We start from the raw sequence: 27994 nt of genomic DNA on the forward strand, positions 1-27994 counted from the left end.
TTTTGGGAGAAGCACACAGATGTCTGCAATTTACTTCAAACTACATCAAAAAATGAAATTGATGAGTACGCAGAAGTATGGATAAATGAACAAATGTCTGACAAAGCAAGTGCAGTAAGATGTCACCAGTGGAACCTAAGAGGTGGGATGAGGATCGTGCTCACCGTAAAATTCTTTCAACTCTGCTACATGTCTGAAAGTGTCCATAATTAAAAACATGAGAAAGCAAAGGAGTAGAGAAGATTCTAGGCAGATTGCAGCAGCAGTGGGAGGGGTTTTTGGTAGTTTCTAAAGTTTTGTTAAATATAATTCACATGGCATAGAATTCACCCATTAAAGTGTAAATTCAATGACAATATATTTAGAGTTATACATCATCACAACCAACCCCTACACACATCCCTCAGCCCTAGGCAACCACTAATCTACTTTCTGTCTCTATAGATTTGCCTACATCTGGACATTTCATGGAAACAGAAGTATCAGTTATGTGGTCCTCTGCAACTGACTTCTCTCATTAGCATGAAGTTTTCAAGGTTCATCCATGTTTTATTATGTACCTATACTACATTGTTCGAATTTCCAAATAATATCCCACGGTATGGACATACTACATTTGTTTATCCACCACATCAGATGAACATCTGGGCTGTTTCCACCTTTTGGCTACTATGACTAGCGGTGCTATGAATATTCGTGTATGAGTTTTTGTGTGGACATGCTTTCATTTCTCTTGGGTATGTATCTACAAGTCCAACTGCATGGTAATTCTATGTTTAACCTTTGGAGAAACTGCCAGACTGTTTTCTAAAATGGCTGCACCATTTTACATTCCCACCAGCAGCATATGAATATTTCTCCACATTCTCGCCAATGATTATTATCTTTTTTACAACATACAATAATCCTAGTGGGTGCAAAGTAGTATCTCGTGGTTTTGACTTGTGTTTCCTTGATGGCTAATGATGTTGAGCATCTTCTTGTGCTTATTGGTCATCTGTATAACCTATCCTGAAGAAATGTCTATTCAGATTATTTGCCTATTTTTATTTGGGTTATAGTTTTATTAAGTTGTAATAGTTCTTTATATATTCTAGATACAAGTTGGTATAGTTTTTTAATCTCTTCATATCGCATCAAATAAATACACAGAGCAACTAGGACAGCAAAACCAAAACCCATTAATAAAACCAACAACGAAGTATCCCCACAAATCTCAAAATACAAATGGGTAGAGACAAATCACCGACAGCTACAGGTCCTGCTTAGTGTCAGCTCTGCAAAAGAAAGGAGAATGAAACAACAGGGCACATAATGGATCTGAAAACTCCAGAATAACCAAAACTCAGCAGGCCAATTTGGAAATAGCAGCTGAAATCAGGAAGAGCTTGCACACTCCAAAACAAAAGAGGTCCTCGAAAAGGTATACAGGGACCATAACAAACTGGACCCAACCTAAAATTCCCTTCAAGGAAAAAAACACTACATTGAAGAAAAACTGCTGATTAAAAAATCCAAATTGGCCTGGTGCCGTGGCTCACGCCTGTAATCCCAACACTTTGGGAGGACAAGGAAGGAGGACCACTTGACACCAGGAGTTCAAGACCAGCCTGGGCAACATAGCAAGACCATGTCTCTACAAAAAAATAAAAATTAGCTAGGCATGATAGCACATACCTGTAGTCCCAGCCGCAGCCTGGATGACAGAGTGCGACCCTGTCTCAAATAACTACATAAATAAATGAAATGTGGTGTATCCGTGCAATGAAATATTATTTGCCAAAAAGAGCAACGAAGTACTAATACATGCTACAGTGTGGATGAACCTCAAAACCGTTATGCTAAATGAAAGAAGTGAGCCACAAAAGAAGCCAGGCACGTATTACGTGACTCCATTTATACCAAATATCCAGAATAGGTAAACCAACAGAGACAGAACACAGACTGGTGATTACCAAGGCCAGAGGCAAGGGGAAACGGGAAATACTGCTTAATGAGCATAGGGTTTTATTTTGGGATGAAAATGTTTTTTTCAAGAGACAGGCATGGCCACTGCACAACACTGAGGACGCACTAAATGCCACTGGATTGTTCACTTTAAAATGGTCAATGTAATAGTATGTAAATTTCACCTCAAGTTTTTTAAAAATGAAGAAAAGGTTAATTAGAAGAAAGACTGTAATACCATGTCAGAAATTAATGAAAGATTATTTCTGACATTACAGTGTTTCTTAAATTTAAAGAAAAAAGTGGTGAGCATCAAATGCTGACAATGCAGCTACAGTACACTACTGTCTAATAAAAACAGCAAACAGGCAAATTCAGTTTTTGAAAAATTTAAATGACTTTACAAGTATCTATTTAGCTCTTACAAATAAAGAACATTTCACCAACAATTTCTGAAACACATACTGGTCTACCCCCAGATTCCACAACATATACACACACAAAAAAAACTGCCACTTATTCATAAAAATGACAGCTATCACTTTCAAACAGGGGGAAAAAGCAAATACAAATTTGTATACTAGACAATAAACACCATCTCCATTTTTTAAGAATAGCTCAGGCACACTTCCCCAGAGAAGCCATCAGTCATGCCTGAATTCTACCAGCAGAGCTCAAAACCGAAAGAACATCTCGCTCCCATCATCCAAGCAACCGAACCAGGCAACAGTAACACTCTGGGTGTTTCTGAGCATAGCCCTGAAATGTCGATTACCCAGAATTCTTACAGCACCATCCCTTCGAGTGATCCCAAACCACTCAAAAAGAACAGTTTCTTAGTCATTGGGGAAATTAAATTCAACTTAATTCTGCAGTAAAGCACTTTGCTCTGATTTTGTGAAAACTGGTAACTCATCTTTAAGAAACACATATGTGAAGAACTACCAACTTCCTGCAACAATTAATGAGAACAAAACATCAGTCTGCATCAGAATAACCAAACTCAACCTTTACATAAAAAGCAGGGTACTGAATGGCCTCTTAATTTTTACCCATAGCACTGATCAGTTCTATCAACAACCATGATGATTTCAAAAATTAGCTAATTATGGCTAATATAAATGGAGAAAAATCACAGCGCACTTTAACATCAAAATATTAATATAGTTACCTATTCATAGTTCCAGATACATCAACATCATTCATAAAACATTCGATGCTCAAAGGGAGGTCTGAAGCATTTGCACTCATCAATTTCTTGAGTTTCTCACACTCCTGAGAGAGTCGTAATAATGCACGGATTTTGGACTTGATGTCTAGCTTGTATTTCTTCCCAAATTCTTCACAGAAGTGATTTACTAAAACTTCATCAAACTTTCTGCCTCCCAGTGTCGTGTCAAATGCAGTGGCCAGAACCTTAGAAAAAAAGATGATAATTAATCTAACAATTAACCAATAAACTTTAAAATCTATCATGATAAATACTTAACTTATAAGTTATTTATAAAAAAAAAAGGGGAGGGGGTTACATTACGGTTGAAACAAGGCAATGTGCATGTATCATTTACCAGCCTGGGAGGTATTTTCATAATGAATACTTTTATTATTAGATTTAAAAGAAATCAAAAGAATAAGAAAACTAACAAGTGACAGCTGACAGTTAAGGATAATTTAGAAAAACAAAAGCAGATGCTCACTAACACACATCATTCTGATCCAAAGCCAGGCTAAATTATGGCCAGAATCTTCTGTTTAAAAAGATGAAACAGGCTAGGCGCCGTGGCTCACACCTGTAATCCTAGCACTCTGGGAATCCAAGGTGCGAGGATCACTTGAGGTCAAGAGTTTGATCAAGACCAGCCTGAGCAAGAGCAAGACCCTGTCTCTACTAAAAATAGAAAAAATTAGCGGGCATGGTGGTGTGCACCTGTAGTCCCAGCTACTCAGAAGGCTGAGGCAGGAGGCTCGCTTGACAGTCTCACTCTGTCACACATATATAAAAAGATGAAACGGCTGGAGGTAGTGGCTCATGCCTATAATCCCAGAATATGGGAGGGTAAGGCAGGAGTATCATTTGAGGCCAGGAGTTCAAGACCAGCCTGGGCAACATAGCAAGACCTCATCTCTACCAGAAAAACAAGGATGAAAGTATAGAATGGATCTTAGAGATAACTCTATTAGTGATTAAAGTTTAAACATTAAGAATTACACTTGGTCCACCACTACAGCTATAAAAAAAAAATATCACAAACCTCTCATTTCTTAATTATCTGAAAGATTTGCTTTCTTTTTATTAAAAAAAAAACTAGAAACAATATAAACCAGAAAATAAAGCAGAACCAAATCTATTTTCAAAGAAACAGGACCACAACAAAGTCTCAAGATGCCCTCCAAAACCATGAAATTATTTATTTGGGGATGGTCCCTCCCCACCAATCCCCAAGGGGGTGATGGAGTATAGACTTTGGCACCAAGAACTTTGAGACACAACTCAAATAATTAAAAGCAAACACTCGAAAAATCCTTGGTTCTTAACCAAATTCTAAATGAAATCATCTAGCTAGACAGAGAACTGATTTTATACCCTACTGTGAAACTGGCACAAACCAGCACACTCAACTGTGACCGTGGTGACCTCTGGTCCCTCCTTGCCTTCTGAACTCCTGTGAGTATAAATCTGCTTACTCCAAGGCGTTAAGCTGTCCAGACATCTCAAATATCACTCCTGCTCTAGTTTCTTTCAGTATCCAAGTTCCAGTTCTTCCACCCCTTTCCCAGAACATTCAAAACCTCAAGGGCAAGAAAAGAAAGCACCTTTACCATCCCCTCAATCCCCAGTGTAAGAGACTACCTGTTCCGGTAAGCATTGTTTTTCCCATGTTATAGATAACAAAAATAAGACTCAGGGATCTCAAGAGCTTTTCCCCCAAGGTCTACATGGTTTGCTTCACACCACGCCAACTCTTGAAAATATTTTGGGCCTACAATCTATGGTCCACCCCAGAACACCTAGTTCCACTTCATATGGCTCACAGCAAGCTTCCGTTAGTGAAACAAAATTCTTTAACCAACTATTTAAGTTGCCTTTCAAAAATTCGTAACTATTATACTAGTAATACAGTCTTCCGGAAAAAATATACTTACTTTCAGTTTTCCTCTATTAAATGCGCATACAGAAACTTGATAAGCAGAATGACCCATGTCTACAAAAACTACATTTCTTGCTTTCTCTTCTAAGGCAGGAAGATCTTGCCTGTAGATTCCATATGCAAGAGCAACTACACAGGAAAAAACAAATTCAACATAATAGTATCATCTAAGTAATAAATAAAAAAGTAAATTCAACATAATAGTATTATCTAAGTAACAAAACTCATTTAAATAATAAAAAGCAGGTTTAATTTATAGTGAATGGGGCTACCTCATGCATTGTGTTTTCGATAGCATCAAATTCTTTGTAAGTGTTGCATAATTTATTCAAGAAGAACACATTAACTTCAAAGAGTTAAATGCTGACATTCACTTAAGACTTCCTTACAGTTTCCCATGGACTTTGGCAATTTTCCCCAAACCAATTCCATTCTCCAAACATATTTTCCCGGATTTCTTCTACCCTTGTTCCCACGTCTTGTCCCTGAGATGCTGGTTTATGCCCCAATTCCTCTGACGCCGCCAGTCCACAAGTCGAGAGCAGGCGCATCTTTGAACCGAAGCACTGCTCCACACACACATTGAGTGTGTTCCTTTCCAAACAAGCATGTGATTAAACGCCAAAGCACATGCTGGGAGGGTCCAGAGAAAGTACTGGTCAGATTAATTCTTCCATGTGCCACTGTATCCAAAACTACTATGACACGTAGGTCATAAGTAGGGATGGTAGCACGCCAAGCAAAATAAAGAGTAAGAAACCCTGGGGTTTTAAGATTTAAAATTTCAAAATAAAGTATGTCAAAAAAGTAATAAATAGGGGCCGGGCGCGGTGGCTCACACCTGTAATCCTAGCACTCTGGGAGGCCGAGGCGGGAGGATCGTTTGAGCTCAGGAGTTCGAGACCAGCCTGAGCAAGAGCGAGACCCCGTCTCTACCAAAAATAGAAAGAAATTAACAGGACAACTAAAAATACATAGAAAAAATTAGCCAGGCATGGTGGCACATGCCTGTAGTCCCAGCTACTCGGGAGGCTGAGGCAGGAGGATCGCTTGAGCCCAGGAGTCTGAGGTTGCTGTGAAGCTAGGCTGACGCCACGGCACTCACTCTAGCCAGGGCAACAAAGTGAGACTCTGTCTCAAAAAAACAAAAAGTAATAAATAGCCCTTCCCACCTGCAGTAGTTTCATTCATCAATCGCAGGCAATTGAGACCGGCGATCTGTGTTGCATCCATCACTGACCGTCTTTCTGCATCAGTATAGAAACAAGGAACCTACAAAGAAATTTGAACATTTACCGTATCAATAGAGATTTCTCATTTTAGTTAGTAAAACCCAGAAACACCCTCAAATACCTACAGCAATTTATTCTGTATACAATTAAGAGAGTATTTCAAACTAGTAGGGAAAAATGAGAGCATTCATTAAGTAGTAATGGGATCCATGGACAGCCACAAATCACATCACAATATACATTACACAGTGGACCACAACCCCAAGAGCTCAAGCAGTGACTATGCAGAGAAGAGTTAATATAAGAGGCCAGAAACTGCTATCCTTAGAAAAGGTCTGCTTGCATGTTGGCCCTTACCTGGCATCTAGGAACCTGATAAATAGTTCCCTAAATTGATAGAAAATTTTCCTTAAATGATTAAGAGTGGCTCGCTGTGCCCTAAACTGTTCACATAAACAATGCAGTTTGTGCTGACTACCTGCTTTCCTTCTGGAGGTCTGGAATTTTGGTACATGCTAGGTTTACTGGGGTACCCATGTGACTGACTCCCAGTAAAAAGTCTGGACTTCTAGGCTCAGGCAGAACTTCCCTGGTGGAGGACTCACTTCACTTGTGTTGTTATAACTTGTTGCTGAAGAATTAAGTACATCCTGTCTGACTCTTGGAGACTGTGCCTTGTTTCCTCCAGACGTTGACTCATGTACCTTTTCCCTTTGTTGACTATGCTTTGTACCCTTTCACTGTAATAAATCTTAGTATAAGTACAGCTATATACTAAGTCCTAGGAATCCTCCTAGCAAATCACCAAAACTCAGTGTGCTCTTAAGGACCCCTGAACATGACTTATCACCTTTTAACTGATCCCCAAAACCGGAAAAGCCACTCAGGCATTCCACTATTTTAATAAATTTTACTTCTACACTTAGTTCAGGATCAAAGTTAAGGCCACTAGATGCAGGAATGGGGACAAATCTGGGAGACCAATGGAGAGCTGAGAAAACGTAGGAAGCATCTCTGAAATAGTGCCTATGATATCAGCCAGTGGGGAGTCAAGGTCATCTGAATCTGAGCTTTTTAAAGGACATAAGCATTTTTATTCTTCCTTTAATCTCCAGAACGTGGCCACGCACGTGGTTTATGCCTGTAATCCCAGAACTTTGGAAGGCTAAAGTAGGACGATGGTCTGAGGCCAGGAGTTCAAAACCAGCCTGAGCAATATAGTGAGACCCCCCCATCTCTACAAAAAATGAAAAAAAAAAAAATTAGTCAGGCATGGTGGTGCATTTGTAGTCTTCGCTACTTAGGAGGCTGAGACAAGAGGACAGCTTAAGCCCAAGAGTTCGAAGCTGCAGTGCACTATGGTTGCACCACTGCACTCCAGCCTAGGGCAACAAAGCAGAGCCCTGTCTCAAAAAAATACGATAAAATAAAAATAAATCCCCGGAATGTGGTACACAGCTATAATCAAATTCTTCCTGACAATGTCACTTCTACTTTACTAGATAACCAAGAACCAAGGAATCTACTGGAAAACAGATTCTGCGGTGAAAAAGCCACCTAACAGTCCCTGCATGGCCAATCAATGCATCGACATTAAGACATAAGAGGCCACAGCAGTGAAGTATCAGACAGCAACTACAGAATGAAGAGATTCCGTGGCAAAGCCAACACAGCCACCCCCACTCCAACAGTCCGTAAGGACTCTACCACGCTGCAAGTGCAAAGCTACAAGTGGCCAGGCTTCCATCGAAACGAGGATATGGGAAAGACAAGATGCTGCCTTGTGTGTAAAGCTAGATACAGGCAGCAAATAGAAATGGAGGAAGAAAAAACAGCCATTTACAATCGGGAGTATTCAATTAATTCAATAAACAAGTCGCTACCCTATGCCAGGCACTATACTAGATGCTGAAAAAAATCCAAGAGAAGTGGGCTTTGAGATGAGCCTCAGATAAGATTTAAAACAGGCAAAATAATGGAGAGGTCCGAGCAAAAGCTAGGAGGCAGAAAAGAATATTTAAGAAAATGAAGATTAGCTTGATAGATTTTTAAAATAACCATTACAAGCTAAGACCAAAAAAAACATTTTACTTGCAGTTTTCTTCTCTCTGCTCCTTCACACAAATCCCCAACAATGTGCAGGGATCAAACTCACCGAAACAACACAGTCGACAACAGGCTTCTTAAGAACACTTTCTGCCGTCTCCTTCAGTTTGGACAAAAGCATGGCGGTGACTTGCTCAGTGGTAAAATTTCGCTCTTCCTCCATATACATCACCTGCAAGAAAACAAAAGGGTCTAGACTTATCATATTTCTTCATGTCTTAATCCTAAAAGCCTGAAGTGAACAAGGCCTCCTCATCAAAGATGGAACATTATTTTAAGAGGGAGCTGGGCCGGTCGAGGTGGCTCACACCTGTAATCCTAGCACTCTGGGAGGCCAAGGCAGGAGGATCACTTGGGGTCAGGAGTTCCAGACCAGCCTGAGCAAGAGCGAGACCCTCTCTATACCAAAAATAGAAAGAAATTAGCCGGGCAACTAAAAATAGAAACAAAAAATTAGCCAGGCATGGTGGCGCATGCCTGTAGTCCCAGCTACTTGGGAGACTGAAGCAGGAGGATCACTTGAGCCCAGAGTTTGAGGTTGCTGTGAGCTAGGCTCATGCCACGGCACTCTAGCCCAGGCAACACAGCAAGACTCTGTCTCAAAAAAAAAAAAAAAAGAGGGAGTTGGAAAAAAGCTCATTTTGGAAGCAAAAACTTTAAGGTCACTTTTAGCTTTTAACATGCTTTCCAAACATGAAACTTGGAGATCGAAGACCACGACATAAAACAACAAAACCTGAGACGGGTCCCTGTGCAGAAGCAAACTGATGTGGCTCACCATGACCCACGCTCTCCCCCCATAAAGGGGCGACTGGTACTAACTACTTGACTATATGACCTAGTATGTGTGTTTTACTTTGTTTACTTTATTTTCCATCTCCCCAGTTAGGATTCAGTCTAACCTGAGGACATGGCTATTGTCTGATTCTTCACTCCCCTAATCCCAGCCCCTAGGACAGGATCAGACACAACAAATATCAGTTGAATTAAAGAATAAATGATGAACACAGCTTCAATATAAAGTCCTACTGTAGATAAAAGTCTGTAACTTGGATAAGAGTTGCAAATCTTAAGTGTTGAAAGACTGCCTAGGACAACCCCATCCCACATGCCCGCACTCCCCAACAACAATCCAGACCAGACCGTGCTGCTCTCTCCTTTCAGCTGCTGCCCCAGCACAGCTGAGTGCTGCTGCTCCTCACTCCCCAGCCCAGTGACTTACTGTGGTCTAGAATCTAAGTCCTCACGTTACTGCGATAAAGATGGGGAAATACCCTCGTGTTGAACCTCGTTTCTAAATTATCCTCTTCGTCCCTGCTATTTGCGTAATTCTTGTCAATTCCACCCTTGGACTTGGATCTACTCGTTCTCCAGATCTTCTTCCCAGTCTTTTTCTACTTTTGCTCTTGCAATGCTTATGACTAAATCTGCCAATATCATCCTATTTCTTTCTTAACTAATGACTATCACTCACTTCCTCATCTCCTTTTTTCTCCCCTCTCCTGCACTCCAGCTTCATCCCTTACCGTATGCCATTCGGACTATTCTGAGATTATTACCACAGGCATCCTAAGTAAACCTAGTGATCATTCTCTAATTTTCAGAATTTTTCGCTTTTATATTTGACTGAATTCTTAGCTACACTGGCACAATGGACTACTTTTTTCTCACAGTTCTCACTACCTCTTGGCTTTGAAGGCTGTTCTCATGATTCTTATTTCTCCCACCTGAGTGTCTGCAACACCAAATCTCCTCTCCCTAAACTCACCTGCCTGGAAAGCTCATCTTCCCTTTGTGAACTTTTCTTGCTACCCGAGTACACGAGAGGCAGAGGTGTCCATCCTACCCATCTCCCAGCCTCTCACTTCTTTTGTGTGACCAGTTCACTGCACACTTCAAAAACAGACTCCTCTAGGTGTCCCCGAGATATCAAAGACCAAACTCACTTTCCCCAAAAGACTATCTTTCCAACCTGCCTTACAGCGAAAAGTATGACCATGTATCTGCTAGTGACTTCAGTGTTGATTCCTCTGCTCTTCCGGAAGTCACTCCCTAAAATCATACCAGAAAGTCCACTGCGTCAGTGAACAGAACAAGCAGCAATGGCAGTGTTAACTTCAAACCATCACTCTCCAAGCCTCCAACCCATATGAACAGTACCAATAGCTCCCAACCAAATTCCAGACCCTCCAAAAAATGTCAAATAGTCTTTACCAGCAAAAGCTTTTCCTAAGCATTTGTAAGCACCTTCATTACACCTTGACATCAGAAACGTATGGATATACATGGAACTGACAAAATACTGTATTGTAATCATAAGACATTAACTTGAGAATCTTACCTTTATACCCGTTAATCCGGTGGGCAACTGCACGATATCATATGCAAGGTTAGATTTTTCTGCCTCCACAAATGGATCAGAGAATGCTCGGCCATGGAATCTTTTAAATCCTTGGACTGTGTTCTTTGCATTGGAAATTACCTAAGAGAAAAATATCAAAGAGTCAAAACACTACTATTAAATTTTTTTTTGCATTTTCAACAGCCTTAGATTAAATTAGCATCGTTGTAACATCACAGTTTCCTTCCCGGTTTCAGTTGCTTCATACACTAAATCTTCCTACATGGTGCCCGCTAGCATGAAAAGGAGTGAGGAACTTGCACGGTCTCACCCTGGCAGGGCAAAGACCAAAGCCCAGCTCTTCCCACTTCTCCATGAAGTGAGGTCATTACACTTATGCAAGTATTTTCTGTTCTTAAACTTCTAATAAACATTTACGTAAAATGACTTCTAGCTTTTAAAAACTGCCTATAGTTATGGTTGAAACTTTCCATGAACCAATTTGGCAAAATGTGTCAATTTACAAATTCTAGTTAAAGAAACTTCCCATAAAGCACAAAGATCAAACTAAGTACAGAAAGATGAATGCCAAAGGATACTAAGAGTGTTATTTATAACAGCAGAAGCCTAGAAACGGCCTGGATGGTTTCTATCAGGGAAATGGTTAAATAAATTATGGCATATCCATACAGTGAAATTCCAGACAATAGATAAGAATTTATAGAAGGTGGGAAGAGAAGTCTCTACACAGTATGATCTCACTTTCTTAGGGGGAAAAAAACGTATACATGCTTAGAAATAGTACAAAGGGTTATACATTAAGACATGTGGCCGGGTGCAGTGGCTCACACCTGTAATCCCAGCACTTTGGGAAGCCAAGGCAGGAAGATCACTTAGGGCCTGGGGTTCAAGACCAGCCTGGACAACAAATGAGATCCCCACCTCTACAAAAAATTTAAAAACTAGCCAGGCAAGGTGGCACATGCCTACAGTCCTAGCTACTTGGGAGGCTGAGGTGGGAAAGATCACTTGAGCCCAGAGTTCAAGGTTATAGAGTGCTATGAGCGTACCACTGCACACAGCCTGGTGACAGAGCAAGACCCGTCTCTAAAAAAGAATTATAATAAAAATAAAAATAAAAAGATAGTAACAGTGATTTTCAGATAATGGCTGAACGGGTGACTTCCAAATTCCTTATGCTTTTATATCTACATTTTCTTATTCCTCTAGAATAAACTATTATAACTTATGTGGGGGAAATGCTGACAAATATTTTCAACAAGTTTCAGGATAGACTTGTACTTAAGATTTACAGAGGCCCCTCTTCCCAACGCAAGAGATACAACAAGCCCGCAAGGAAGACATCACAGAGCTCTCCTGCATCGGCTGGGTCAAAAGGCAAGCACAGAAGTCCCTTTGTAAAACAGATGAGGCCTCCAAAATCGGGCCTTGCTTGAGTAAGCTGCCAAATGGAAACTCTGTAACATAATAACTATGTCAACCTAGAACTGGGCAGCCAGTTCAGAACAATAACTGTTCTCAATAATGAAAGCAGGTTTAAAAACAAGAATTCGCTGGAATTTTAGAAGGAAGGACATTTCAAAATAGCCCTGCATTTGCTATCTACTGCCTTCTAAAATATCTTGAACATTTAAAAAATAAGACTATAAAACAACCAATTTAATTAAAAACCAATTGGCCAAGCACTATTTTCTTAGGTTCATAAATCTTAGGCCCTGCCCAGCCCAGAAAAAGAGACAGTTATTCACTCTGTATGTTGCTCCAGACTGAACCATAAAAAGGTCAAAAAGGCAACTCCCTAATTTTACAAAGATCTCAGATACTCAGAATAACAGAACTCTTAGGGTTCTTTGCTCTGGTTACTCAGAAACCAGAAAATATGTCAGGTTCCTGGTTCAGAGTTAAGTCCTCCAATGTGCTTCTAGAAGTATGCTTTCTTTCCTTCAGAAACTTGATTAACAAGATCAACACTGGCCTTAAATATGAATAAGATGAAAGGCCCAACAAGACAGACCTTGAGGAGCATTTAAAATATCAAGGAACAAGCAACCCCTGCTTAAACAAGATGGGGCAAAATACATCCTAGCAGTTTGCATTAAACAGATTATACTGCTAATGCTATTTTAAAGCTATCTGCTTCTCACCCAAGCAGTCATCCCTCAGTATCCACAGGGGCTTTGGTTCCAGGACACCCCTCATCCCACGATTATACCAAAATCCACAAATGCTCAAGTCCCTCATGCAAAATGGCATAATATTTGCATACAACTTACGCACATCCACTTGTACACTTTAAATCTCTAGATTACTTATAATACTTAATACAATATAAATACTACATATTAATAGTTGTTATACTGTATTGTTTTTATTTGTATTTTTTTTTATTGTTGCATTATTTTTTATTGTTTTTCCCCCCAAATATTTTCAATCCTCAGTTGGCTGAATCCAAGATGCAGAACCCACAGGACGTGAAGGGCCAACTATACGTGAAAACAGGGATCACGTCTTGTCTGTCAGTTGTATACCTAAAGCCCACCAGTGCTGGGCACATAATGGGCACTAAACTAGATGCCGAACCAATGGATGAACAAACCGGAGAAATAAGTCATTTTAAAAAAAAACAAAACCCTACCTGGCTTTTAGCCGCTGCTCCAATTGAACGATTCTTAGGACCAAAAGAAATGCAAGCCCTAGAAGATAAAACAAACATTAAAGAATCAAATCTTACTGCAGTATTACACCCAAAACCACAGCAGGCAAGATTTCTGGGCCTCAGTCACGTATTTTAACAGTATACAAGCCTACAATTTTGATCTTTCTACTGAGTTAATGTGTCCATGGAACAGGCTGCCTCTTCAGATTCTGTCGCTTAGTTGTTGGAGCACAAATCTGATGTGATAACTATCTGTCCAGTCTCCACCATCCTCTAATTATCTTTCAAGTCTTGTGTTCAAAATCCCAATATAAGATAACATACCCTCACATCGATGTATCAATTAAATTTTCTTCCCATTTTTAAGACAACTCATAACTTCACCAAGAATATAGTCTATGAACCCTGAAAACAACTCCTGCCCTACCGCAATAAGTAAAAAGTAATTTCTCTAGAACTAGCTTCCAAGGACTCAGAATTTCTGACAAGGAGCTTCATTCTCACTTCTGAACATTCTTCCAAATCAACAATTCATACACTGCCTTGCTGAGACCTGCTGAACACTGAAACCTGCTTGCAAGTAAAAAAACAACGCATTTAAGCTTAAAAAGTCAGTTATCTTGGAGTGGATGCTTTTGTTATCTTGGCCCCTGTTCATTCTAACCCCTCTGGAATCCTGCCCTGTCATATCCACTACCAAAAAAACCCTAAAAGACAAAACTCTTCCCAGAGTCCACTTCCCCCTCAAGCTATTAAGCCCCCTCTTCCTTCTACTACTTTAATAATAAGGACTGCAACAATTGCTTATCGCATTTAATCCTCAGAAGCACCTTACCCTATCTTATCCCCATTTTACAGGACAGGAAACTGAGTCCAAAAAGGTATTAATAAGTAAATTTATCCAGGGTCAAGTAATCTGAAAGCAACAGAATTCCAGATCATGTCTCCCTACTTTATACTCCAGCTTTGAACCTCTCTATCCTCCCTTGAACTTCCAATTCAGCAGAGTGATTAAGAATAAGGACTCTCAGGCCAGGTGCAGTGGCTCATGCCTGTAATCCCAGCACTTCGGGACGCCAAGGTGGGAGGATCACTGGAGGCCAGGAATTTGAGACCAACCTGGGAAACATAGTGAGACCCCATCTCCACAAAGGTTTGTAAAAAATTAGCCGGGTGTGGCGGTGCATGTCTGTAGTCCTAGCTAGCCGGCAGGCTGAGACAGGAGGATGGCTTGATGCCAGGAGTTCAAGGTTACAGTGAGCTGTGGTAGCCACTCCGCTTGAGCCTGAGTGACAGAGCGAAACCCCATCCCATTCATTCATACGTAAATAAGGGCTCTGGAGCCACACAGCCTCAGTACGAATGTGACTACACTAGATGACCTATTAATTCAATAGAACTGTTTCATTTACATAAACTTACCGGCCCTGTGAAAACTGGCAGAATGCTGGGCCTCTCTGGGCTTCAGGGGCCCTTTCCGACCAATGGGCTAAGGATCTCTGTGAGTCATCTCCCGGGACAGCTGTAGGCAGCTGTGCCCTGTATTAATTTGTGAACATGGCACAGCCTGGGATCTCATCAGCATTTCTCCAAATCTTGACACAGGGGTTAAGCTTAGCCTTTCCACAAATATGCCACCCATCACTTTAGCACTTATTTTAGATTACAAAAAAAAAATCTCAGTACCACTTAAATGTCTCTCCTCTCAAAGCCCACGATGCTCTTCAGGAAACTGCCCAAAGCAATCTTACCCACTATGTTCACTCCCTCCACCCCAAAAATGCTGCCTAGCCTAAGCCTAATAATTGGCAAACCTACATCTTTCTAAAAACTACCAGATCTGAAGTTCTAAGGCACATCCTACCAAGACCTCAATCCCAACGTAACTAAAAGGCAATGTTATTTATCTTGTTTCCTGCAGCCCTTTTTTGCAAACCTCATCTCCTCAAAACAATTATTAGCTCGAAGAAAAGACATTAATGTTCCCAAGTGTCCTGTAAGTCCTGCTGAAGCGTTAATTCCCTATTCCACCTCAGTAACGCTAAAGCTGTCTGGCTTCTAATTACCTTCCAAACAGAACCAACGACCAACAAATAAAGCCCAAATTTGTTAATATGGAGCCTAAGGCCTCTCTCAACCCAACCCAACCCGACCCCACCCTATTTTCCAGCCGCATCTCACCCACACCCTGAGCCAACAGAAGTTAGATAAAGTCTCAATCTTCCTTCTTTGTTCACGCCACTTTTCTTATCTGAAATGCCCTGGTCCTTCACTTGTTCTCGAGGAATATCACCTACTTTGTCTGCAATGCCTTTCCAATCCAACCTTCCCAAGTACAAATTAATCATTTCTATTTCGTATCTCTTAAAACTTACTGGACTTGGCTTAATGTCTACTTAGCACTGACCACAAACTGAACTGCATTATGAATGCTAACATATTTGCTTTCCCTTCTAAAACAGTGTGTTTTATAAACCCCAGATCACAACCTATGCATGAGTCTAAAATTAACTGGGGGGTTGGAGAAGTCATGAACAACTTAAATAGAAAACAGCAGCATGCACCGTATATAAAAGTATGCGATGTTTGAATGAAGCTTTTTTTTCAGTCATGCATGTACATACCAGGTCTCAGTGTAAAATATATAATCTAATAAAATTTAGGGTCTTCGGTTACAGACATACATTGTCCAATAAAGTAGCCACTAACCACATGTGGCTATTTAAATTTAAATTATTTAAAATCAAATAAAATTTAAAAGTCAGTTCTTCGGTCCACTGACCACATCTCAAGTGCTCAATACCCAAGTGTGGCTTGTGGCTACTGTTTTGGACAATACAGAGAACACTTCCGTCATCCTAGACAGTTCTATTGGACAGAACGTTATTTCCTCAAATAATGTTCCCTAGACGATACTGCTCTAGACAATATTCTCCATGAAGTCAGTATTTTTACATACTTTAAAAATCTACATCTGCATTCGTAACAGTAACAGAAGTGTTTCATACATCTCAAAGAGCCAAATAAATGTCTCAGTTCAAATTATTCATTCTCCTTTTTCTTGGTCTACTCATGCACACACAGCAAATAGTTCCCAACTTCTTACAAAGCAATTAAATGTCACTAATGAAACTTCAATCTTTACCACATAATATAGCAACTAAACCTCAAAAAAGGCATAATTCTTCAAGTATAGAAAAATTTTACACTTTTCTTACCACATCATGCAAAAATCACCAATATCACTACATAATTCTTACATCTAAAGTTCTGTAACAACAAGCCAACTACTGCATGAGAGAAATCTTTAGCATTTCCACTCCGTCATCAACTTGGTTGATCTGAACTCTTTCCAGTTAAAAGCGCTCAGGCTCTAGAATCTGACAGTCTGGGTCTGCCCAAATCCTTCTGCCTTTTTAGCTGTGTCACCTCTGATGTTCGATCTCTGCGATGTGATTTGCTCATCTCTAAAATTACAGCACCTGTATCTCATAGGGCGGCTACAGGTTGAATTTGATGATCCACTTTTAAAGGGCCTACGTCAGAGACTGGCACATCACAAATAATAAAATAGTAGCTATTATTACAGCTCCAATGAAGCCATAGTCTAGGTTTCATGCAAAAATATACCGACTAATTTGCCTTTTTTTTTTTTTTTTTTTTTTTTAAAGACACAAGATCTCAAGTCTGTCACTCAGGCTGGAGTGCAGTGGTGTAATCACAGCTCATTGCAGCCTCCAACTCCTGGACTCAAGGGATCCTCCCACCTTGGCCTCCCAAAGTACTGGGATTATAGGCTTGAGCCACTTTAATATTAAAGTCCTGTTTCACCTTCTCAGTCAACTTAAATCCTATCAGCCATCTTTAAAAGTACCTATTGATGTGGGATTAAAAAAAAAAAAAGTCCTACTACTTCCATTAAGAAAGAACAACTGAAAAACAAAATATGATCAATTTGCTGAATTGGGTCAGTATGTAAAACAGCACAAACTGAAGGATTTTGAAAACTAAAAGCTTACGCAAAGAATATTTCCAGGAGGTGAAGGCATAAATAGATTAAGCTGAATACTAGGGCCAGCAATGTAACCTCGTTCAATGTTTTCTGGTACAAGTTCATCAAAGAAAATTAGAAAACGGACAAGTATGGAGAAAAAAAGATTATGTGCAATTCCACAACCCTCCCCACCACAGGTGGCCACTATGAGCATTTAGGTAAATACTTCTACGCAATTCTAATGAATCTAGTAAGTTCTAAAAATGCAATATTAAAATAATCCTTTCAGTTTGCTTCTCCTCAATAAATGCTCTTCGGTGGCTCAATTATTCCTTCAGGACATTAACATGTTAACATTAACATTATTACAAGAACATTTAAAGGAAATTTCTCTCTCCTTCCCGTTCACCATGAACTTCCAAAATTCCCGCACAGCCTGCAGCCAATCGCTATCTGAGGCATGAAGCCTGTTCAACCAAGCAGGTCAAGCTCCCTTGTTTCATGGCTTTCGTTACAGAGCCTTCATGTGCCAGGCAGTGTGCTGAGCATCCTACACTCGATACTCCAAGATATTCTGAGAAAAGAACTATTATTAGCCCTATTTCATGGGCGAAGAGCTGATTCAAGTCAAGTTAATGTGCCCAGAAACATAACTAAAGTAGTAAATATTAGAGTCAGGATTCAAAACTCAGGACTACCAGACTCCAAATCCCATACATACATACTCTTATACTCCCAAACTGTTAGATTAATTCCTACTTCTACACCTTACTGTCTCAATCCGTTCCTCCGTGTATTCCGATCCCATTTGCTCACGTCCCACTCAAGCCTTTCCTCATCCAGCCCCCCGCCATGTACCTCTCCTTTGAACATGGTATTTTAGGTCCGTACTATGTAACCTTGTCCATAACTGGACTCTTATTCTATTTACTCTTGCTTTATGTCATTCATATTTTCACGTAGGGTGGTTACATCTCTAGACACCAGGAATCTTTATTTCACACGTCCTCTGTACTACACACAATGCCAAGTCAATGCTGCTAAAACGTAAGAAGTACTCATACACTTGCTGTGTGAAGGATAACACTTTTCCTCCATTCCAAATTACAGGTTGGCAGCACAGGAAGTCAATTCAAATCAAGTTCAAGATTCCTCTGTTCTAATCTTTAAGTCCCAGAAATTGTATCCTTTTTTAGCATTGTTCTCCCTTTCCTGGGTAAGAAATACTATTGACCAAATATTTGTGCACATTCTGACAGGCCATTATGAACTGCTGCAATTGGCACAGATCCTTAAATGGTGCAGTTTCACGTTTATAAATGTGTGTAAAAACTACTTTCAGGATATTATGACAGCTGTTGTTTTAATTCACTTTCTTAACTAGAAGAAAATGAGCTTTTCAGAGAACCCACAATAATTCGACGATCAAATAAGACCTGTAGGAAACCTGGCATGAAAATAGATACTACATTAATCAGAGGATTCGGTGGTTACTGTCTTTGTCACGAACTACAAGTTACCGAAAAGAGTTGATACCAAACAGACTGAACAATTCATATTTCTGAGATGTGCAATTCCTAATACACAGGAAATGCTTCAATCACTAAGCTTTGCACATTAAAAGGTATACAGTTGTAGAACCCAAAGGGTAAACTTTCACAGATTTCATTTATTGTCCTTACAATCCAGTAATAAAAAGCATTAATACAAGACCAGCTTGAGCAAGAGCAAGAACCTGTCTTCTACAAAAAACAGAAAAATTAGCCAGGTGTGGTGGCACAGGCCTGTAGTCCCAGCTAGTCAGGAAGCTAAGGCAGGAGGATCACTTGAGCCCAGGAGTTTGAGGTTGCAGTGAGCTGTGATGATGCCACTGCACTCTATCTAGCCCAGGCAACAGAGAGAGACTGTCTCAAAAAAATAAGCATAATAAAAACATACAAAAAGTAACAGCAATATTAGCAAATACTATATTTACTATATGCAAGGCACTATTCTAAGCACTGAGTCAAGAAAAAGGTATAAGCTATACAGTTTTAATTCTTTATAATCCTTATAACTTTCAATTAGGTAGAGAAATCTTTGATGTTCCTAATGCAAATTAATCTCTTAAATTTTAATCCCTTAAATATTCTGGCAATAATTACCGGAACTTTACACACATACAGTGTATCTTTTGCCCTAACAATTCCACTTCTGGAAATCTATCCAACAAAAATAAAAACATTAACATGTTAATATAAATACATTATACAAGACTACTTGATGAAGTACTATTTGTAATAGCAAAAAATTAGAAATAACCTGTTTGAAGAAAACATGTTCCAGCCATAATATGGAATATTACATGTTTAAGAAGATAAATTCATATTTACTGACTTTGTAAAATGTCTAAAATATAGGTAAAAGAAAACGGCTACCAAAGTATGATCTTATTTATTTAAATACACATACAACCTATATGTATACTTATAGCAGTCAAGAAAAAGGTATGGAAGGATACACAGAAAACAGTAAGTAATCAGAAGGAGAAGAATATTTTACTTTAGCACTTTAGTGTTTTTATTGTTACAGCAAACAATTACTTTGTAAGGTCAAAAAAAAAAGTTTGCCAGGCACAACAGTTCAAGCCTGTAATCCCAGCACTTGGGAGGCCAAGGGAGGAGGATGACTTCAGGCCAGGAGCTCAAGACCCCGTCCCTACAAAAATTTTTAAAAAGCTGGGCATGATGGTATGCTCCTGTAGTCCTAGCTAATTGGGAGGCTGAGGCAGGACTGCTTGAGACCAGGAGTTCCAGTCTGGGCAACAGAGGGAGACCCTCTGGCCTCTTAAATAGTAGTAACAGTAAACTTTAAGAAACCCAATTTGGAACCTAATGACATAAAGTTCCTGTAAATTACTTCTACCAATTTTGTATACAAGTTACTTTAGTTCTTAAATGATTCTAAGAAACAACTTTCATTACTTCTGCAACTGGACAGATGAGTGTGATATAACCAGTCTGAAGCTTTAGTTAACTAATCAACTTTTTTTTTCAATCCACAAGATCCAAGTCATCCTGCTGCTCTCCTTAGAGCTACATAACATGTAAAGACATTCGCTTCAAAGAGGAGTATTTTTCTTGCACAAATAAGGGACCAGATGTTAATCTGCCAGTTGACCAGAAACTATACATACTTTGTAGCTTTTGCTCTCTTCAAAGGCCGTTATTAATAGACCATCTTACCTCTTCAAATTCCTCATATATTGTTTTATTTATTTCATGTCCATGAAAATGATAATACAAACAATTCATTCACAGAATTATTTTCATTAAGTAACTCATTTCGAGTTCATTTTGGAAAGTACGGTCCAATTTACTTCTGTAACGTTTGGCAGTCTAGTTACGTTTTTATTCCAAACAAGCTTTAAGGTTGTACCCTTTCTACTATAACAATCCAACTAAATATAAAAATGGGTTTTCCAAAGTCTATAGTCAAAAAAATGCCAACACAAATGCTTAGAATTAAAAACCCCAAAATTTATCTCAAAGCCACCCATTTCTCTTCCATGCTATCACACTAGTGGAAACCAACAACTCTCACGTGTCATAAATATTGCAACAGCTTCCGAAGTATCATCCCACTTCTCTCTTGCCATTCTCAAATAAACCCATTCTCCACACAAAAGCCAATCACATTTTTTAGAACATAAATAGGATCACTTCCCACTACACCTAGAAAAAAAGCCTTAACGTAATTTGTAAATGGCTCTGCCATAACCTAGTGTGCCCTGCCTAACTCCCCAGATTCAAATCATACCATTTTCTCAAGTGGCTAAAGAGCAGCCGTGATTCTTTCAATCTGTCAAATGTGCCAAGCAGCTCTCTTCTTGCCTCAGGTCTTCCACGTGCTGCTCCCTCTGCCTACAACATCTCTTCCTCAAACTCACCGTGACTTCCATCGTCCTCTTACCCATGCTCCAGGTCTCAAATAGCACTTCTTTCAGAGTACATTCCAGCTCCACTGGACACCCTATTTAAATTAGATGCCCCCTGTTATACTCTCATCATATTCTGCACTTTTCCATCTTGCCCTTTACTACAATTAGTAATTACTATATACTTTTGTTTAGCATCTGGCTTTTTCCACTAACCACGTCCACGATGGCATGACATTTATTTGTTCACCATAGTAACTCCAGTGCTTAGCGCGGTGGCTGCCATATTGGATGCACTATCTAACAAAATAAAGGAAGCCTAAATTTGGAGCAAAAGCAAGGGTCTCTTCTATGTTAGCTCCTCAAAAACTGTATCCAGATTGCTACACCAACAATTTGAAACTAGGTACTTCTACATCTCATTTCCATTCTCACATTAAAACAAACCTACATCACACACTGTGGGTACCTATAAAATCTAACTCCAGTCTTCCATAAGCTCTATAAAAATCAACATTTCTGCACCCATTTTCTATTCAGCCCAAGATTCCAACACAGAAATCAAAGTTATTCAAATCATAGTTCAGAAATTACTGGAATGTGTAGCATTCCTATAAATTAATGGGGAATATGAAGGAAAACATAAGAAAAATTAAAGTATTTAAATGGCATTTTCTTATCACAATTGCAAGGCCTATATGGTCACCTATCAGTCTTTGAGGCAAACTTAATTGCTATCTGGGAAGATTAAACTCTTTAACTGAAACAACTTTCAAAGAATGGAATTCATGGTAAAACTACTGTTGTGGCTGCTGTCTACAAGAAAAATAGGAGCATATGACAATGATCTAAAACAAAAAATAGGAACACTGTTCTTCCCAATATCTGAGATTCTCTTCCCATGTCCCCTTTGGAGCTAAAGCATATTCAATTTTAGGCAGGAAAGGACCAAGCCACTGTGCATAACTCAGTGCTTTTTAACTCCTTGGGGAGTATCTTTACAGATGAAGGAAATGAGGATCCAGAGAAGATGACAATATCAAACAGGAATTTAATGCCAAAATGCTTAAAAACAACTATAATGCTTTAAAAAAAACTTCACTGTGCAATACACTCCCTGGAAATGCAAATTAAAATACCCATTGTTAAAAACTATAAACGACAGAGAAAATGGGGTTTGACTGCTAACAGGTACGGGGGGTTGTGGGGGGAGTGACGAAATGTCCTAAAATTGAAAGTAGCAATGGCTGTGTTGTTCTGTGACTACGCGAAAAACCACTGAATTGCACACTTCAAAAGCGTGGACTGTACAGTATGTGGATTATACTTCAACAAAGCTGTTAAGACTATAAACATATTCAGGAAAAGGACACCAAATGATAGTTTTGGGTTCTGGGATGGGTTTTCGGGGGAAGCACCTCTCTTAGGTCTAAAAAGGGGGGGAACATAGAAATTCGACAAGTAGAAAGGAACTGTGAGCCTTCTCAGTAGTAAAGATGGAACTAGTACACGGAGCAATCTATAGTATTTTGGCTAGAAACCTGCTTAAGTGTGACAAAAATTCAGGGTGAAAATGGTGAGCCTTAGAATTGGAAGCTCTGAACAGCCATACTGAGAACCTGACAAATAACATGGAGCTTCTTACAAGGTTTTGTCCAGGAACAGCAGTGGACTGAAAGGTACCTGTATGTATTCAAAAGGCAGACTCCTACTCTAACAAGAAAAGATCTGAGTGACTCACCACTTTTTTGAGCTGTGCCCATACTAGTCCCTTAACTTACTATAGGTTCCAGAAGTCAAAAGCAAGTCCTGGGCCATTAACAATTGAGGCCAACACTCTGGTGGGAACGTACTACGCGGAAGCGCAGCGCTATTAAGGTGTAGATGCGCACAGAACGATAGCAGAGAATGACCCAATACAGTTCAATACCCTGAAACAATGTGGAAAACAAAAGCCAATGCAAAGATCAAAGGGAGCATCGATTTTAACTGTTCCTTTTTTTTTTTTTTTTTTTTTTGAGACAGAGTTTCGCTCTGTCGCCCCGGGTAGAGTGCAGTAGCGTCTTCATAGCTCACTGCAACCTCAAACTGCAGGACTCAAGCGATCCTCCCGCCTCAGCCTCCCAAGAAGCTGGGACTAGAGGCGCGCACCACGACGCCGGTCTAATATTTTTTCTATATTTAGTAGAAACGGGGTCTCACTTTTGCTCTGGCTGGTCTCGAACTCCTGAGCTCAAGCGGATCTTCCCACCTTGGCCTCCCAGGGTGCTAGGGTTACAGACGTGAGCCGCCGGCTCAATTCCCTTTCCGATATCTACCCGTACCACCCTAATGAAGACATCGCAGGTCCATCCGGAACCTGAGCCTCCGGTAACCCAGCGCCTTCTCTTCCGGGCGGTACCCCGCCCCCACTCACGTGGGACTCAGACCGCTCCACGGTCTCGCGGCCAGCAAGCCACAGAACCTGTTCAAGTCAACTAACTTTTATTAGGCGCCTGCTGTGTGCAAAGTTCTGAGCTCTGTGTTGGGCTCAAGAAGTGTCAGTACGCCCTGGGCCTGGTCTCCGCCCTCTAGAAAAAAGATTTCGACCCACCTTACGTCCTAGGCCTGCCTTCCCTCCAATTCCTACCCGTGCCTTCCGCTGGCCCGAGCACCGGCCCGAAGCCTTCGTTCGGCCCGCGGGCCACCGTGGAAAGGCCTCGCGCCCAGCGCAGACCCACGCTCAACGAGAGTGGTCGCCACTAATGACCTGGCACCCAGCGAGGGTCCCCTACCCACCACGACCTCCGCTGGAAGGGAGGCGACTCCTTGGCCCGCATTCCCCAAGCAGTGAGGGTCACAGACGAGCAAGCGCCGCCGCCTGAACGCGTGCGCGCCGCCGGCCCGGCCCCCACTTACGGCGTGCAGCGGTCGCTATACTCGTTCGCGATGGTCTCGATGCCGCCGGCGCGGGCCACCGCGACGTAGCAGCTCTGGAAGCCCAGGTCTATGCCCACCACCGACATGGCGCCGGCTACGGTCGGGCCCGGGTCCGGCTGCCGAGACAGGACACGGACCCCGGCGGGGCGAGCGCGTGGAGAGCGGGCCGCGTGGACCGGGGCACCGGGGCTACTGGGGGGTGTCCACGTGAGCGCCTAGGTCCTGGCGGGGAGACCGCAACCAAGGGCGCAGCGCAGGCCGGCTCCGGCTCAGCGGCCGCAGAGGAGGCGCCGGTAGCGGGGGCGGAGAAGATCTCGAAGGATCTCGTAGGGACGGGAGCAGAGCCGCAGCGCGAGAACTGAAAAAGAACAGAATGTTCTCGCGATATTCCGGCTCAGGCGCTCTCCCCAGAAGTCCCGCCCCCAGACGTAAAGATACGTCACGTCCTGGCACGAGGACCTGGGAAGGGGCGGCTAAAAGATGGCTGGGAAGCCGAGCTGGCCTATTGAGCCTGCGCACTGCATCCTGCGCAGCGCGCTCCGCAGCAGAGCACCGCCCCTTCCGGAAGGAAGTAGTGGAGTGGGAGTGAGGCGGTAGTCTGAGGGGGTGCTGCGTGCTGCTTCTGTGGCTCTTGTCTCAAAGGAGCTTCGCGTGCTAGGGTCTTCTCCACTCCCCCTGCGGTTTGTGGGGACCCCCAAAATGAGAGCGCGAGCGGATCGGATTCCGCAGGGCGCTCCGTTCCCTTCAGGGTCAGGTGGCCAGTCGCAGAGAAGGCCGCCGTTGGAAGCGGCCCGGAGCAGGGCCTTCCGTCGCGCTCCGTCAGAGTCCGAGACGGTGCCCTCCCCAGCGGAGCGAGGAACCCGCTCCCGGTGACACAGCCTTGTCGCACCGTTCTCTGAGCCGCTCGTGTCCTTACGTCAAACTGAGGGACCTGCAGGACTTCAGCCTTTCAATCCCCTACACACGCCAAGCACCTGCCCAGTGCTAGGTCCTGAGTTGGGTGCAGGGGACAGAGACAAATGACACCCTGGCCGGCCTGGAACGTCCACCCAGACCAGGGAGTCAGTGGCAGGGTTGCTTGAAGCAATGAACGACCCTTAAGCTTCAGGGCCCCTCACTTGCATGGTCCCCTGGGAGAGCAGCGAGTTGCTGACAGTTACGGAGTGTTCCAGGTGGACAGGGGAAGCCGGTTTGAGATGAGGAGGCAATTCTGTGCAAGCATTGCTAATAAATTGCCCAAAGGTGTCTCAGAAGGAGAATCCGAATCTCCAAGTCTCCTGTAATGTGTTGTGATTTTTCATTTTAAATATTTGTTTTGTGATTTTTTTTAAGGGCTCCCACAGTGTATAAACTTCAGCTCTAGGAAACCTGGATATCCCCCTAAGGAAGGCAGCTAAACAAGTAAAGGGGACCCTAGTACAGGGTAGCAAGCGCTCTATGCACAGAATGTGGAGACAGGAGGACTTCCCAGAAGAGGAAAAGGCTGTGTTCAAATTGAAAAAACCAGCAATACAGGAGCTAGCGTGGTTTGAGCACTCGGAGAAGTCCTGTGTTGCTGAAGGGTAGACTCGAGTCGAAGATCTCAGGGCTAGAAAACTTGCCTTTGGACCACTTAAAAGTGAATGAGCAGCCAGCACTGTGGCTGGCACCTGTAACCCTAGTGATTTGGGAGGCTGAGCGGGGAGGATTGCTTGAGGCCAGGAGTTCCAGACCAACCTGAGCAAGAGCGCAAGAGCAAGACCCGTCTCGACAAAAAATAGAAAAATTAGCAGGGCGTAGTGCTGTGCCTGTAGTCCTAGCTACTCAGGAAGGTGAGGCAGGAGAATCGCCTGAGCCCAGCAGTTTGAGGCTGCAGTGAGCTATGATGACACCGTGGCACTCTAGCCTGGGTGACCGAGCAAGACTCTTGTCTCCAAAAAAAAAAAAGCGTTCTTACCACAATAAAGTTTAAAAAAAACGAATGCACAAAGACAAAGTCACATTTCCCTGTCCTTTTAAATGTCTGCATTTCCTGCTAACTCAGGAGATACTTCAGCCTCTAGGAGCCATGTGAAAGCCAGAGTTGTTTACCTGTAAACTTGCAAATTACCCCATAGTTCTCACATTTTGGCTAATCCAAATCTGGTTTTTTTTAAAGAGAAATACCAGGTGCTACCTGTGAAAGAGTAATGGGGGTAAAAGGAGTGGAGTCAGCAAGGAAAAGCCTATGGGAAAAAAGAGAGCAGGGCAAACAGATATTTGCACACCCACGTAGCTTGTTCACAACAGCCAAAAGCTGGAAACAGCCCAAATGTCCACTGATGGCTGAATGGATTTTTTAAATGTGGCATATACAGGCAACGGAATATTATACAGCCTTTAAAAGGCATGAAAAAGGCAAAGGAATGAAATTCTGATACATGCTGCAACATGAATGAACCTTGAAAACATGCCAAGTGAGAAACCCAGCACAAACAAACAAATTAGTATGATTCCTCGTGTATGAAGTACCTAGAATAGGCAAACACGTAGACACAGAAACTGGCACAGTGGTTAATACAGGCTTGTGGGTAGAATGAAACGGAGAGTTTATCATTTACAAAATTTTAATTTGAAATGATAAAGTTCTGGAGATGGCTCCTGGTGATGACTGCACACAGTGTGAATGTACTCAATAACACTGACGTGTGCACTTAAAAATGATTAAAATGGTAACTTTTATGTATATTTTGCCACAATTTTTACAAGTTTAAAAGAAGTTAGGTTGACCTTGACCTTTCTTTCTCTGTCTCCTATTTTTCTCCTACCTAGGGGGGATATCAATAACACCAAGGACAGTACTGATCCTAACTGTGACACAGGGTCCTATATCCATCTGTTTGAGTTATTAAGCACCGGGCAGGCAGCCCAGGAGGCCTAGGCTGAAGTGTCCAATCAACCTAAAAGATCACTTTGTCTGGGTTACTGTCTCTGCCTTCCTTCTATTGCGAGGCCTCCCTGGCCTTTAGCAAAATTGGCAAAAAAGTACATCTACACCTTTTTTTTTTTCTTCCTCCCAGTCCTACATCCATATCTTTTTTTTTTTTTCCAGGAATCCTGTGTTGAGATCATATCTTACTATCTTCCAACTTCATACCTCAGCTGCCTTGTTTGCCTTGGTACTGCTTTCAGTTTAAAATACCACCAGCCATATAACCTTTTTAACAATTTGTCCTTCTCAAAATAAAACATAACTAACATCAGTCACAGAGAGTACTCATCCTGCTATAAATAGTTTCCTGGATCATCAAACTTATAGCTCAAGAGGCTATTCTGGGATATTTAAATAAATGAAGTCAGAAAAAGTTATTTGAGAATTCTGAAGCATTTAAAGTGGCAAATTTCCAAGAATCACAATTCTAAACCAAGAAAGTTTCCAGAATTTTTAATGTTAGAGGCATTGTGTCTGGAGCACAAGTTCTTTTCATTCCAGCAGAGCATCTTGAGTATTTTAGAATCAGGAAGTTGTTAAATGCCTTTCTGTGGTAAAATGATAAAATTTAGTTTTAAGCGATCACAAAGGTATTTGTTTTTTTTTTTAATCTGTCAAATCCATTTATCGCAGTTCAGAAATTGAAGGCTGGACAAGATCAAATTGTAGGCAGTGGGCTCAGACACTGCTTGCTTTGGATAAGTCCATTGTGTGTCGTGAAAGTCCTTTCTGTGGCTCAAGGGCTTAGCTACTCCGTGATGGC

General features: G+C 41.5%; 1 protein-coding gene across 1 annotated transcript in view; it reads right to left on the reverse strand.

The window, feature by feature from the left end:
- Positions 1 to 24638, reverse strand: part of HSPA4 (heat shock 70kDa protein 4) — a 44046-nt gene extending 19408 nt beyond the window's left edge. The window contains exons 1-7 of the mRNA XM_012651341.1: positions 24261 to 24638; positions 13432 to 13489; positions 10776 to 10916; positions 8484 to 8606; positions 6269 to 6368; positions 5092 to 5225; positions 3119 to 3363 (exon numbers count right to left, since the gene is read on the reverse strand). Of these exons, the coding sequence (XP_012506795.1) occupies positions 3119 to 3363; positions 5092 to 5225; positions 6269 to 6368; positions 8484 to 8606; positions 10776 to 10916; positions 13432 to 13489; positions 24261 to 24367 (908 nt within the window). The 5' untranslated portion in view covers positions 24368 to 24638. The remainder of the gene's footprint in view (positions 1 to 3118; positions 3364 to 5091; positions 5226 to 6268; positions 6369 to 8483; positions 8607 to 10775; positions 10917 to 13431; positions 13490 to 24260) is intronic.
- Positions 24639 to 27994: the final 3356 nt, after the last annotated feature.

Source organism: Propithecus coquereli, unplaced genomic scaffold (assembly GCF_000956105.1).
Source record: "Propithecus coquereli isolate 6110/MARCELLA unplaced genomic scaffold, Pcoq_1.0 Scaffold353, whole genome shotgun sequence".
Classification (NCBI taxonomy): domain Eukaryota; kingdom Metazoa; phylum Chordata; class Mammalia; order Primates; family Indriidae; genus Propithecus; species Propithecus coquereli.